We start from the raw sequence: 14,073 nt of genomic DNA, 5'->3' as shown, positions 1-14,073 counted from the left end.
TATGTGAGTGATGGGAAACCTGATTCTGACATGGATCTCTATTGTGGACCGAGAGTGGGAAAGGGGCAGGGAGAGAGGAATCACATGGTTGGGAAAAGGGAAAGGGAGAAGGGAAGGAACAGAAAAAAAAGAGACATTCTGTGATGATCAATAAACCAATTGTTTTGAATCAAATAACCTTGTCTGGTGTCTCAGGGCTGGGTGTCTCTGCATCCCTGCCATGCACCCCCCCCCACCCGCCCTTTGCTCCTGTCAGATTTATAAAATCGCTCTCCACTGCACGTTGACAAATACAGTGCAAAATTATTGGGGCACCCTAGCTATATATATGTGTCCAAGATATTTGTGCAGTACTGTATCTGTGTACATGTAATTGCTAAGAGTTTTCCAGTGGTTGCAGTTACCAGTAACAACATGAAGGATCCCACCCACTCAGCTCATCGACCTTTAGTCCCCTCCCATCAGTAAGGAGGCTATGTAGCATCCACGCCAGAACCACCAGACTCCAAAATAGTTACTTTCCCCAAGCAGTAAGGCTGATCAACACCTACACCCAATAACTCCACCACTACTTTACTATTTCCCACCAGCCACCTTACGTACAGCCTAGCACCACCTTATAGACATACAATCAATATGTGTACACAAGCTAACTTATGTGTTTACATTTATTGTGATTTTTAAATCATTATTGTGTTCTTTATCTTGTGTGTGTGTTCTTTGTGCTGCATCAGATCTGGAATAACAATTAAACAACCTAACAACTTGATTGTAGTGCAGGTATTACATTATGTGAATGGAGTCTCTCTGATTGGTTAACTGCTATCTATGGATATTCAGTGGATTTAGCAAACTGGTACAAGAGCAACAAAACACATTGGCATTTTTTCTTTCTTCTGCCAGTAGTTAGTCAGTCAGTCAGTCAGTCTCTCTCTCACACTCGCTCTCCCTTCCCCGTCTCTCTCTCTCTCTCAACCCCCCCCATATTTCTTTTCTCTTGTTTCGTTCTTGTAATGCTCAACAAATCGCAAGCAACAGGTTTTACGCCGCTTCCTTTTTCTTCTATCCTTTTTTTGTTCTACTCATTTTATAGATAGCATATATTCATTGTAATTTATAGTTTTTATTATTATGTATTACAATGTACTGCAGCTGTAAAACAATGAATTTCATGACATATGCCAGTGATATTAACCGTTTCTCATTCTGAAACCCACGTGGTCACGGAGAGAGCGTACAAACTCCTTACAGACCGTGGTGGCAATTCAACCCAAAGTACTGGTACTGTAAAGCCCTGCTCTTACTGTTAAGTTACCATGCCACCCACAAGTCCCCCAAACATGCATGAGCGGGGCCCATTGAGAATTCATTTATTAAAAAAACAGCACACCAAGATATCTTCAAATGGTTTAATTTGGTTCAAGTATTTCAACCTTGGAGATTAAAAATGATAAATAACCAACAAATGCAGCGTATTGCAATGCACTGCTGCTACAAAACAATAAATTTCACAACATATATCAGTGATAATAAACCTGATTCTGATTCACTTCTGAAGAACTTTGGATCAAAACCATCAGCATCCAGCACCATCCTCACGTTGACAGTGTTCCAAGTAGTGGTTGACGGGGGGGGGGGGGGCAGGTGTGATTCAGCAGTTAACAGGACACATAACATGCTTGGTCTTTGTGTCCTGTTCCAAGCTTCACTCTTCCTTGAAGACTACCAACAAATCTTAAGCCTCCTCAAACAGTACAGCTTGTAGGCCAGGTGAAGATCTGTAGAGATGGTCGGCCTGGAGATGAATGGCGTCTAGCGCCTCAGCATGCAGTTAAACTGCTCTGCGAATGTTTCCAGGAAAGGCTCCACCGCCTCGGAGATGGTCACTTCCCTCTTCAGTACTTTGCTCAGGGATGTAACCCCTTTCCCCTCTATACCACAGGGGGTGATATGTGAAAACCAGAGGAGATTAGTGTTACAGTTGAGCGCTAACCCATGAGAGGTGATGTATCTGCCACAGTGAATCCCTGCGGAGAGAGAGACAGACAGAGAATATGGTGAGGGGTAGCGTTCCCTTGGCACTCACTGTTCACTCCACCTGCCTCTGCCTCAGCCTCAGCACATCATCCACCATCATTTCCGCCAGCTACACAGGATCATATCAGTCATATTTTCCCCTCAACTCTCTGTAATGCAGGGACCACTCCCTCCATGACTCTCTGGTTTCCCTTGTCCCTCCCCATCCCTTGGTACTTTCCTCTGCATCCATTAGAAATGCAACACTTATCCCTACACCACCTTCACCATCCAGGGTCTTAAACAACCCTTGCAGATGAGGCAAAGATTCCTCCAACCTCATCAACTGCTTTCAGCGGCCTCCTCTACATTAGTGAGATCAAGTACAGACCAGGCGCAACATACACAAAATGCTGGAGGAACTGAGCAGGTCAGGCAGCATCTAGAGAGGGGAATGAACAGTCAATGTTTCGGGCTGAGTCCCTTCATCAGGACTGGAAAGGAAGAGGGCAGAAGCCAGAATAAGGTGGGGGTGAGGGGGAGGAGTACAAACTAGCAAGTGAGACCAAGTGAAGGGGAAGGTGGGTGGAGGACAGGGAATGAAGTGAGAAGCTAGGAGGTAATAGGTGGAAGAGGTAAGGGGCTGAAGTAGGAGAAATCTAATTGATGAGACCTGTGAACTAGGGGAGAAAGGGAGGGAGGAGGGGAACCAGAGGGATGTGATGGGCAGGTGAGGAGAAGAGAAGGGGTGAGAGGATGGAATTGGACATGGCAGTAGGTGAGTATACGTGGAGATCAGATAAAGAGGGAGGAAAAAAAAGAGCAGATGGAGCTAGGTATGGAGAGTGAAGCAGCGACAGATGCTGGAAAGTGATTAGTAGAGACAAGCACCCCGAAACTGGCAACACAGGTTGATAGAGCAGTAACGAAGGAATATGGCTTGCTTGTCTTTTTTACAGTGGCACGGTAGCATAGCAGTTAGCGTAACGCTATTACAGTGTCCGCTGTAAGATTGGGGTTCAATTCACACTGCTGTCTATAAAGAGTTTGTACCTTCTCCAAGTGACTGCGTGGGTTTCCTCTGGGTGCTCCGATTTCCTCCCACATCCCAAAGATGAATGGGTTATGCTGAGTGAGTCGTGGGCATGAGATGTTTCTGCTGGAAACATGGTGGCACTTGCAGGCTGCCCCCAGCACAACCTTTGCTGATTTGATTTAAAAATTAAAAAGGCATCCATTAGTCTTGCAAGACCATGGATCTGCGCCTGGAAAGTCTTCACTCTCCAGGGCGCAGGCCTGGGCAAGGTTGTATGGAAGACCAGCAGTTGCCCATGCTGCAAGTTTCCCCTCTCCACGACACCAATGTTGTCCAAGGGAAGGGCATTAGGACCCATACAGCTTGGCACCAGTGTCGTTGCAGAGCAATGGGTGATTAAATGCTTTGCTCAAGGACACAACACGTTGCCTCAGCTGGGGCTTGAACTCACGACCTTCAGGTAACTAGTCCAATGCCTTAACCACTTGGCCACATGCCCACACTGATTTGATTTAATGTAAAACAATGCACTTCACTGTATGTTTCAATGTACGTGACAAGTAAAATTATTCTTTCATCCATTGTTTCACTATCCTGCACTTTCTCTGTCACTACAATCTGAATTCTATTATTGCTATGTCCTCGTACCACCTTGATGCACTGATGTGATCAAATGATCTGCACAGATGACACACAAAACAAAGTACCTTAACATAGTCATACTCATACTTTATTGATCCCGTGGGAAATTGGTTTTCGTTACAGTTGCACCATAAATAATAAATAGTAATAAAACCATAAATAGTTAAATAGTAATATGTGAATTATGCCAGGAAATAAGTCCAGGACCAGCCTATTGGCACAGGGTGTCTGACCCTCCAAGGGAGGAGTTGTAAAGTTTGATGGCCACAGGCAGGAATGATTTCCTATGACGCTCTGAGTTGCATCTCAGTGGAATGAGTCTCTGGCTGAATGTACTCCTGTGCCCACCCAGTACATTATGTAGTGGATGGGAGACATTGTCCAAGATGGCATGCAACTTGGACAACATCCTCTTTTCAGACAGAAAACGGATTCGGAATAATCACCAGCGTATGTCATGACACTTGTTGTTTTGCAGCAGCAGTACTTTGCAATACATAACAACTATAAATTACAATAAAACACATAAATTAAATTAGTAGAAAAAAGAGAGAAGAAGAAAAGGTAATGAGGTAGTGTTCACGGGTTCAGATGGCGGAGGGGAAGAAGCTGTTCGTGAATCGTTGAGTGTGTGTCTTCAGGCTCCTGTACCTGCTCCTTGATGGTACCAATGAGAAGAGGGCATGTCCTGGGTGATGGGGGTCCTTAATGATGGATGATGCTTGTTGGAGGCATCACCTTTTGAAGGTGTCCTCAGTCCTGGGGAGACTAATATCTGTGATGGCGCTGGCTGTGGTTACAACCCTCCGCAGCCTTTACTGATCCTGTGCAGTGGCCCCTCTGTATCAGATGGTGATGTAACCAGTCAGAATGTTCTCCACAGTAACTTCATGATGGTAGATGTCAGAGCCACTGGGCAGTTGTCATTAAAGCACTAATAACTTGTTTGTCTTTGGTATTAAGTTTCCAGGATTTTAGGTTTTAGTTTCTAGATAGCAGTCTTCTTATCTGGTGGTAACCACAGGTTGAAGCAGGGAAAGGCTAAACATGTCTGCAGATATTCCTGCCATCTAAGAATACAGCCAGGAACATCATCTGGGCCAGATGCTTTTCACAGATTCACTGCCCATAAGACTGATCTTGCGTCCATAAAAATGTCTGGATTCAGGTGCACTGGAAGCTGTCGAGATGGGTGGTGACATGCCTGCTGGCTGAGTCTGTGACCCTCCACAGCTTTTTCCAATTCTGTGCAGTGGCCCCTTCATACCAGATGGTGATGCAACCATTTAGAATGCTCTTCACCGCAAATCTGTTGAAATTTGCGAGTCTTTGGTCACCTGCACATGCGTGCCGATTTTTTTCTACAAATCGTTTTTGGCGATTCTGTTCGGGGGGAGGGATGTTAATCATGACCGGAATATAGGTGATAAGTGGCTAATACACCCAATTTCGTTTCTAAAAGGATTTATCGAACGAATTTAATATTAAACACACAGCGCATATTTTCCACGCATGAATATAGTGATAAGTCAACTATCAGGGGAGGACAGGGGAGCTTGAAGTAAGTGTTGAACGAACTTCCAGTAGAAGTGGTAGAGGCAGGTTCGAGATTATCATTTAAAGAAAAATTGGATAGGTATATGGACAGGAAAGGAATGGAGGGTTATGGGCTGAGTGCAGGTCGGTGGGACTAGGTGAGAGTAGCGTTTGGCACGGACTAGAAGGGCAGAGATGGCCTGTTTCCGTGCTGTAATTGTTACATGGTTATATAAGTCACTTATAAGTCAATAGCATCATAACATTTTAAGTAACGTTTGGATATTAAACACACAGCGCATATTTTCCTTGTATGAACATATAAATCATTGCAACACACCAATATCGCTGAATCAGTGGGAGCCCTGGGCTTGTTTCCCTGCAACAAGATGGTGCCATCGAGGGGTGATGGGAGGCAGCGATACTCGAAGGGGTTCCTTATGTCCAGTCTATTCTGCAATTTAGTTTTCGTTGCATTCATTTCAGAGATATGTTGGAAATGGGAGCAACGTTTTCAGTGCTTTCGTGGCTATCTCAGGATATTTGACTTTGATCCAGAATGCCGGCAGAGATGTTATGTCAAACATACTTCTCAGCCCGCTGTCATTTGCAAGCTCGAGGAGTTGATCTTCTTCCCGCGCTGACATGGATGATGCGTGGGTAACGACCTCGCGTGCGTTCAAGCTCAACAGTGGGCGTGACAGGGAATGAGGAAAGGTGCAGCTGACTCCTATCGCCAAATCATATCGTTTCCGCGTGGCCCGGTGGTTGGGGACCGCTGAATTATAGAAACGTTGTGCCTTTCTTTGTAATTGCACGAAAATCTTGGGCCGAGGTATATATCTTCAGAGATGTTGGCATTCAGGAACTTTTAACTGCTCACTCTTTCCACTGTTAATCCCTCGATGAGGACTCCTGTGTGTTCCCTTGACTTTCCCTTCCTGAAATCCACTATTCATTCTTTGGTCTTGCTGACATTGAGTGCAAGGTTGTTGTTGCGACACCACTCAACCAGCTGATCTATCTGGCTCCTGGGTGCCTCTTCACCACCATCTGAAATTCTGCTGTGACGAAAGAGGGTTACAAAAGTACACATAGACTAAGATGTTAACTGTCCTGTGCTAGCACCAGTGGGGATCAACGGTTGATCTGCCACCTGTCTTCAGGAGAGGGAGATAAATAAGACAATGGAGCAGCATTTGGAAATGTTAATGAAGAGACGAGAGAGTTTAACGGAAGGAGACACCAGTCTGAGTATTGTTAAGACCGGCTCCTTTGGAACCCTGAACTGTTTGCAGTGTGATGGACAGGCGATACCCCAGCAGGGGGATAAAAAGGGGCAGGTTCGCTAAGACAACACACACGACACCACGAAGTAACGAGACCCTGGAAGCGGTGCGCCCCCAAAAGTCGGTAGGAGTTTTGGAGGTCTGGTCGCGGGACCAGCCATAGACGCACAGGGTGGAAAGATACGGTCGGTGGGAACCTGGTGTGTGTCCGCCCTCGCCTGGGTGCCGGGTTCACCGCTGAAGAACGATTGTGCCTGGAACAGAGGGGTCACAGTCGGTGACCTCAGAAGACATTACAAAGGGCTCACCCGAAAGCTAACTGCAAGGAATATCGAAGGTCTGTTTGGAATCCGATTTGCATATTCATTCGTTCTCTCTCTCCAACGGCACGACGGCGATTACTGCGAACTGAACTAAACTGAACTCTGTCACTTGTGACTGATCATTTTACCCCTAGACTGCGATAGAGCTTGATTGACCCTATTATCCTAGTTCTGTGTACATGTGTGTTTATTCATTGCTAACCTGTTGCATTTATATCCTTACTATTAGAGTACTGTGTTGCTTATTTCTTTAATAAAACTTTCTTAGTTCCAGTAATCCAGACTCCAACTGAGTGGTCCATTTCTGCTGGTTTGGCAACCCAGTTACGGGGTACGTAACACTGCCAACATGTGACAATAAAACAATTTGCTAAAATAAATTACTTTTTACTTGTTCTTCAGTTGCTCATTTTACACAAGGATCTGTTGTAGACTCATTGATAGAAGATTGATGATTATAATTGCCTTGCCATTATCGGTGCACTGCGATGGGGCAAGATGAGAAGGACTCTGGGGTTTACTTCACTTTGCAGTTCCTTTATTCTTGAGTGGCCAAACAATTATCCAAGTCCTAACCACGTACTGTCCATCTCACCATGCCTCTTGTGAGGCACCTTTGCTGTCTCCAACTAATTGAACTCTTAAAAACTTGCACTCGTTCCTCAAGCACACTGTGCACAAAGAGAATTTACAAACCCTTCAGGAGCTCTAACAGTAATGATCATTTTTATGTTGAAATTGACTAATTGGATACAGGTATTGACCAACTGCAAACCTTGTGAATGTTCCAAACTAACTAGCAATGGTAATACAGGTATTATTAACCAACAGAAACTACAACTAAAAGACTATGATACTTTAGAGTTGGTAAAGTAATTGTTCAATATTTAGATTGTGTTTTGCATCCTTATCTAGTCTTCATAAGCCAATTAGCTTGGGTTCCCTGTTGTGCAAAGGAAAGCAGCGGTCTTCAAAGAAAGGCCTTTCGCACCTGGGTTGATTGCATCCTGTACTAAACTATCCTCGCCTGCACATTATCTTTTTAAAAATTAGCTTTATTTGTATATTGAAACATACAGTGAAATACATCATTATGTTAAATCAAATTAGTGAGGATTGTACTGGGCAGCCACATGTATCTCCGTGATTCCAGCGCCAACATAGCAAGCCCACAACTCACTAACTCTAATTGTGCTAAATTGAACTGAACATTGCCAGACTGTTTCAAGGACTCTGCGTATTAATTGCTCGTTTGTTTGCTGTTTTCTTGATTTGTTCTTTTCTTTTGCACATTGGCTGTTCAATGTTTTCTTTGAACAGGTTCCCTGGTGTTGCTTTGTTTGATGGTTGTGCGCAGGAAGATGAAAATCAGGGTTGTATAGTGCCTAAGTACTTTGATGATAAATGTACTTTGAATCTTTGTACCTCTATGGAATGTGGGAGGAAACTGGAGAACCAGAAGTAAACCCATTGGTCACAGGAAGAACATACAAACTCCCAACAGACAGAAGCAACCAAACTGCTTCCTAAAGTGCAACACAGAACCCACAATGTTGTGCTGACTTTATAAACAACTCTGAAATGCCTAGATAGGGTGGGCATGGAGAGTATGTTTCCTATGGTGGGGGAGTTTAGGACCAGAGGGCACAGCCTCAGAAAGGAAGGATGACCCTTTCAAACAGAGATGAGAATGAATTCTTTTAGCCAGAGGGTGATAATTTTTATAGAATTCATTACCACAGATAGCTATGGAGGCAAGTCATTGGGTATATTTGAAGTGGAGGTTGAAAGGTTCTTGGTTAGTAAGGGCTTCAAAGGTTATGGGGAGAAGGCAGGAGAATGGAGATGAGAGGGATAATAAATCAACCATGCTGGAATGGTGGAGCAGATTCAATGGCCAGAACAGCCTAATTCTGCTCCTATTTCTTATGTTCTACTCGAAGAACAATCCAACCTTTCTCTCCTACATAGCCATCTATTTGACTATCATTCATGTGTCTATCGAAGAGTCTCTTAAATGTATCTGCCTCTATCAGCACCTCTAGCACAGCCTGGCACCATCGCTCCAGCTGCAAACACTTACCAATGGCACAGATCTTGTTGTTTCCGACCCACACTCCAGTCTCAGATGAGGTCTCCGCTTTTATACCAAACTTGTAGCAGAGTTGGACAGTGGTTCTCTCCAGTTCACCCACATACCACCGCACGCTCTTCTTGAAGTGGGCCAGGTTCAGGATGGGATAGCACACCAGCTGCCCGGGGCCATGGAAGGTGATTAGCCCTCCTCGGTTTGCCCGGTAGAATTCTGCACCCAGTTCTTTCAACCTTTCTTCCTCCCCGATCGGGTATGGTGCTGTCCGTATGCCGATAGTATACACTGGAGGATGCTCGCACAGGAGCAGCGCATTCAGCGGAGGCTCATCGGTGGGCAGACGGGTCAGGGCGTCAACATGGCGCCGGACGAACTTCTGCTGAGCTTGTAATGCATTACCATAAGAGATCCGCCCAAGGTTCACCACTTCAATCACTGGCTTTGAGAAGGTCATGGCATCAAATTCAGTTTTCAGCTTTCAAGGATGAGAAAGGCGTTCTATGATGCTCGGATAATCCAAAGTTCTTAACATCCAACTTGGCACTCTGATGCTACTGCTGTAATGAGAAATAAGAGATGGATCAAGTTCAAGATCAGTTTATTCTCATTCAAACATTCACATGTATACTGCCAAATGAAACAATATACCTCTGCACCAAATTGCACAATACAGTACAGGTAACACACAACACATAAAGAGTGGGTCCAGAGGAGATTCACAAGAATGATTCCAGGAATGAAAGGGTTAACAGTTGAGGAATATTTCAGATCATACGACATAGAAACAGGATTAGACCATTCCATCATGGCTGATCCTGGATCCCATTCAACTTCATACACCTGCCTTCTCACCAGATCCTTTGATGCTCTGACCGATCAGGAAACAATCAACTTCCACCTTAAATATACACACGAACTTGGCCTCCGCCGCAGTCTGTGGCAGAGCATTCCCAGATTTACTACTCTCTGGCTAAAAAAATCCTCCCTACCTCTGTTCTAAAGGGTCGCCCCTCAATGTTGAGGCTGTGCCCTCTAGTTCTGGATACCCCACCACAGGAAATATCCTCTCCACATCCACCCTATCCAGTCCTTTCAACATTCGGTAGGTTTCAATGAGATCCCCCCAACATTCTTCTAAATTCCAGTGAGTACAGGCCCAAAGCTGCCAAACGCTCCTCATATGCTAACCCCATCATTCCTGGAACCATCTTTGTGAACCTCCTGCAGACTCTCTCCAATGACAACACATTCTTTCTGAGATATGGGCCCAAAATACAGCACAGAAACTCACCCTTTGGGCCATCTAGTTCATACCAAACTGTAATTTTGTCTAGGCTCATTGACCTGCAACCTGGACCATAGCCCTCCATACCTCTCATCCATATATCTATTAAAACTTCTCTTACATGTTGCAATCAAACACGCATTCACCACCTTTGCTGCCAGTTTGTTCCACCTTCACACGACCCTCTGAATGAAGAAATTTCCCCTCAGGTTCCCCTTAAGTAGTTCACCTTTCACCCTTAACCTATGACCTCTAGTACTAGTCTCACCCAACCTCAGTGGAAAAAGTCTGCTTGCACTTACTATATCTATAGCCCTCATAATTTTGTATACCTTATCAAATCTCCCCACCTCAGAACCATTACAAGTCATTGCATTGTTTTCCACTGAGAGAGGAATGTTTGCCACTAAGACAGGTAATAGAAACATAGAAACATAGAAAATAGGTGCGGGAGTAGGCCATTTGGCCCTTCCAGCCTGCACCGCCATTCAGTATGATCATGGCTGATCATCCAACTCAGAACCCTGCACCTGCCTTCTCTCCATACCCCCGACCCCTTTAGCCACAAGGGCCATATCTAACTCCCTCTTAAATATAGCCAATGAACTGGCCTCAACTGTTTCCTGTGGCAGAGAATTCCACAGATTCACCACTCTCTCTGTGAAGTTTTTCCTCATCACAGTCCTAAAAGGCTTCCCCTTTATCCTCAAACTGTGACCCCTCGTTCTGGACTTCCCCCAACATCGGGAACAATCTTCCTGCATCTAGCCTGTCCAATCCCTTTAGAATTTTATACGTTTCAATAAGATCCCCCTCAATCTCCTAAATTCCAATGAGTATAAGCCTAGTTCATCCAGTCTTTCATCATATGAAAGTCCTGCCATCCCAGGAATCAATCTGGTGAACCTTCTTTGTACTCTCTCTATGGCAAGGATGTCTTTCCTCAGATTAGGGGCCCAAAACTGCACACAATACTCCAGGTGTGGTCTCACCAAGGCCTTGTACAACTGCAGTAGTACCTCCCTGCTCCTGTACTCGAATCCTCTTGCTATAAATGCCAGCATACCGTTCGCCTTTTTCACCGCCTCCTGTACCTGCATGCCCACTTTCAATGACTGGTGTACAATGACACCCAGGTCTCGTTGCACCTCCCCTTTTCCTAATCGGCCACCATTCAGATAATAATCTGTTTTCGCCACCAAAGTGGATAACCTCACATTTATCCACATTAAATTGCATCTGCCATGAATTTGCCCTAACCTCCTAACCTATCCAAGTCACCCTGCATCCTTTTAGCATCCTCCTCACAGCTAACACTGCCGCCTAGCTTCGTGTCATCCGCAAACTTGGAGATGCTGCATTTAATTCCCTCATCCAAGTCACTTATATTGTAAACAACTGGGGTCCCAGCACTGAGCCTTGCGGTACCCCACTAGTCACCGCCTGCCATTCTGAAAAGGTCCCGTTTATTCCCACTCTTTGCTTCCTGTCTGCCAACCAATTCTCTATCCACATCAATACCTTACCCCCAATACCGTGTGCTTTAAGTTTGCACACTAATCTCCTGTGTGGGACCTTGTCAAAAGCCTTTTGAAAATCCAAATATACCACATCCACTGGTTCTCCCCTATCCACTCTACTAGTTACATCTTCAAAAAATTCTATGAACTTCGTCAGACATGATTTTCCTTTCACAAATCCATGCTGACTTTGTCCGATGATTTCACCGCTTTCCAAATGTGCTGTTATCACATCCTTGATAACTGACTCCAGCAGTTTCCCCACCACCGATGTTAGGCTAACCGGTCTATAATTCCCCGGTTTCTCTCTCCCTCCTTTTTTAAAAAGTGGGGTTACATTAGCCACCCTCCAATCCTCAGGAACTAGTCCAGAATCTGAAGAGTTTGGAAAAATTATCACTAATGCATCCACTATTTCTCAGGCTACTTCCTTAAGCACTCTGGGATGCAGACCATCTGGCCCTGGGGGTTTATCTGCCTTTAATCCCTTCAATTTACCTAACACCACTTCCCTACTAACATGTATTTCCCTCAGTTCCTCCATCTCACCAGACCCTCTGTCCCCTACTATTTCCAGAAGATTATTTATGTCCTCCTTAGTGAAGACAGAACCAAAGTAGTTATTCAATTGATCTGCCATGTCCTTGCTCCCCATAATCAATTCACCTGCTTCTGTCTGTAGGGGACCTACATTTGTCTTAACCAATCTTTCTTTTCACATATCTATAAAAGCTCTTACAGTCAGTTTTTATGTTCCCTGCCAGCTTTCTCTCATAATCTTTTTTCCCCTTCCTAATTAAGCCCTTTGTCCTCCTCTGCTGAACTCTGAATTTCTCCCAGTCCTCAGATGAGCCACTTTTTCTGGCTAATTTGTATGCTTCTTCTTTGGAATTGATACTATCCCTAATTTCCCTTGTCAGCCACGGGTGCACTACCTTCCTTGATTTATTCTTTTGCCAAACTGGGATGAACAATTGTTGTAGTTCATCCATGCGATTTTTAAATGCTTGCCATTGCATATCCACTATCAATCCTTTAAGTGTCATTTGCCAGTATATCTTAGCTAATTCACGTCTCATACCTTCAAAGTTACCCTTCTTTAAGTTCAGAACCTTTGTTTCTGAATTAGCTATGTCACTCCCCATCTTAATGAAGAATTCCACCATATTATGATCACTCTTACCCAAGGGGCCTCTCACGACAAGATTGCTAATTAACCTTTCCTCATTGCTCAATGAAGCAGCCTTTTTAAAATGGCTCCTTTGACACTACAGAACTCCCTTGCTACTGAAGTATTCCAGGACAGCTTCTAGCCCACTCTTATCAGACACTTGAATGAGCCTCTCATATGCTAATTTTGAATACTTGATCTCCCAGTCTACCCTTCCACTTTATTTGTCTACCTGCACCACATTTTCTCTGAAACTGTTACACTGTGTTCTCCTCTCCTATCAGATTGCTTTTTTCTCCTCCCTTTTGCCTTTTCCACACATGACCTCCCAGCTTCTTCTTTCATGCCCTCTTCCCTGCTACCTGGCTTCACCTATCACATTCTAGATTGTCCTCGTCCACCTCCACCTCCATCCAACCTTTTCATTCTGGCATCTTCTCTCTTCCTTTCTAGTCCTGATGAAGGGTCTCGGCCTGAAACGTTGACTGTTGATTCATATCTATAGTTGCTGTATGACCTGCTGAGTTCCTGTAGCATTTTGTGTGTTACTCTGTGCTCTGCACTCTGTTTGCTTTTTACTACCTCGAAAGATGGCACCATGAGACGATAATAAACCACAATGCACCAGAATATGTGAATCCCAGATTGGCCTCTACAGCTACCCGAGGACCCACCAGCAGAGAACCCCTTAACAGGGGCTCCCAACCTGAGGTCCATGGACACCTTGGTTCACGGTATAAAAAAGGTTAGGAACCCTTGCCTTGGAAGAACATCATATTTAACCAGCTCCATCATGGGCACTAGCCTCCCCAGCATCAAGGATACCTTCAAAAGGCAATGGCTCAAAAAGGAGGCATCCATCATCAAGGATCCTCACCATCTAGGACATGCCCTCTTCTCATTGCTACCATCAAGGTGGAGGTACAGAAGCCTGAAGATACCCAATGTTTCAGGAACAGCTTCTTCCCCTCCACCTTTCATTGTGCATTTCTGAATGGACAATGAACCCATGAACACTACCTCACTATTTTTTTCTCGCTACTGTACATTCTGTTGAACTCCCTGGAGGGTAAACAAGGAACAAGGAATCTTCTCATTACTACCATGGAGGAGGTACAGGAGCCTAAAGACACATAATCAATGTTTCAGGAACATCTTCTTCC

General features: G+C 44.6%; 1 protein-coding gene across 8 annotated transcripts in view; it reads right to left on the bottom strand.

The window, feature by feature from the left end:
* Positions 1-14,073, bottom strand: part of lipt2 (lipoyl(octanoyl) transferase 2) — a 46,709-nt gene that overhangs the window by 17,380 nt on the left and 15,256 nt on the right. For 4 of the 8 annotated variants that reach the window (XR_010018777.1, XR_010018778.1, XR_010018780.1 and 1 more), the window contains exon 3: positions 8,926-9,491. Coding sequence is in view for 4 of the 8 variants with exons in the window: in XM_063054753.1 (XP_062910823.1) it covers positions 1,813-2,027; positions 8,926-9,388 (678 nt within the window). In the remaining 4 variants the exon portion in view is untranslated. Of the gene's footprint in view, positions 1-1,213; positions 2,028-8,925; positions 9,492-14,073 lie in introns of those variants that run through there. The other 4 variants (XM_063054753.1, XM_063054755.1, XM_063054752.1 and 1 more) reach the window with 2 other exon arrangements.

The sequence above is a fragment of the Mobula hypostoma genome, chromosome 7 (genome assembly GCF_963921235.1).
Source record: "Mobula hypostoma chromosome 7, sMobHyp1.1, whole genome shotgun sequence".
In the NCBI taxonomy this organism is placed as follows: Eukaryota; Metazoa; Chordata; class Chondrichthyes; order Myliobatiformes; family Myliobatidae; genus Mobula; species Mobula hypostoma.
This window is presented reverse-complemented; position numbering and strand designations above follow the sequence as displayed.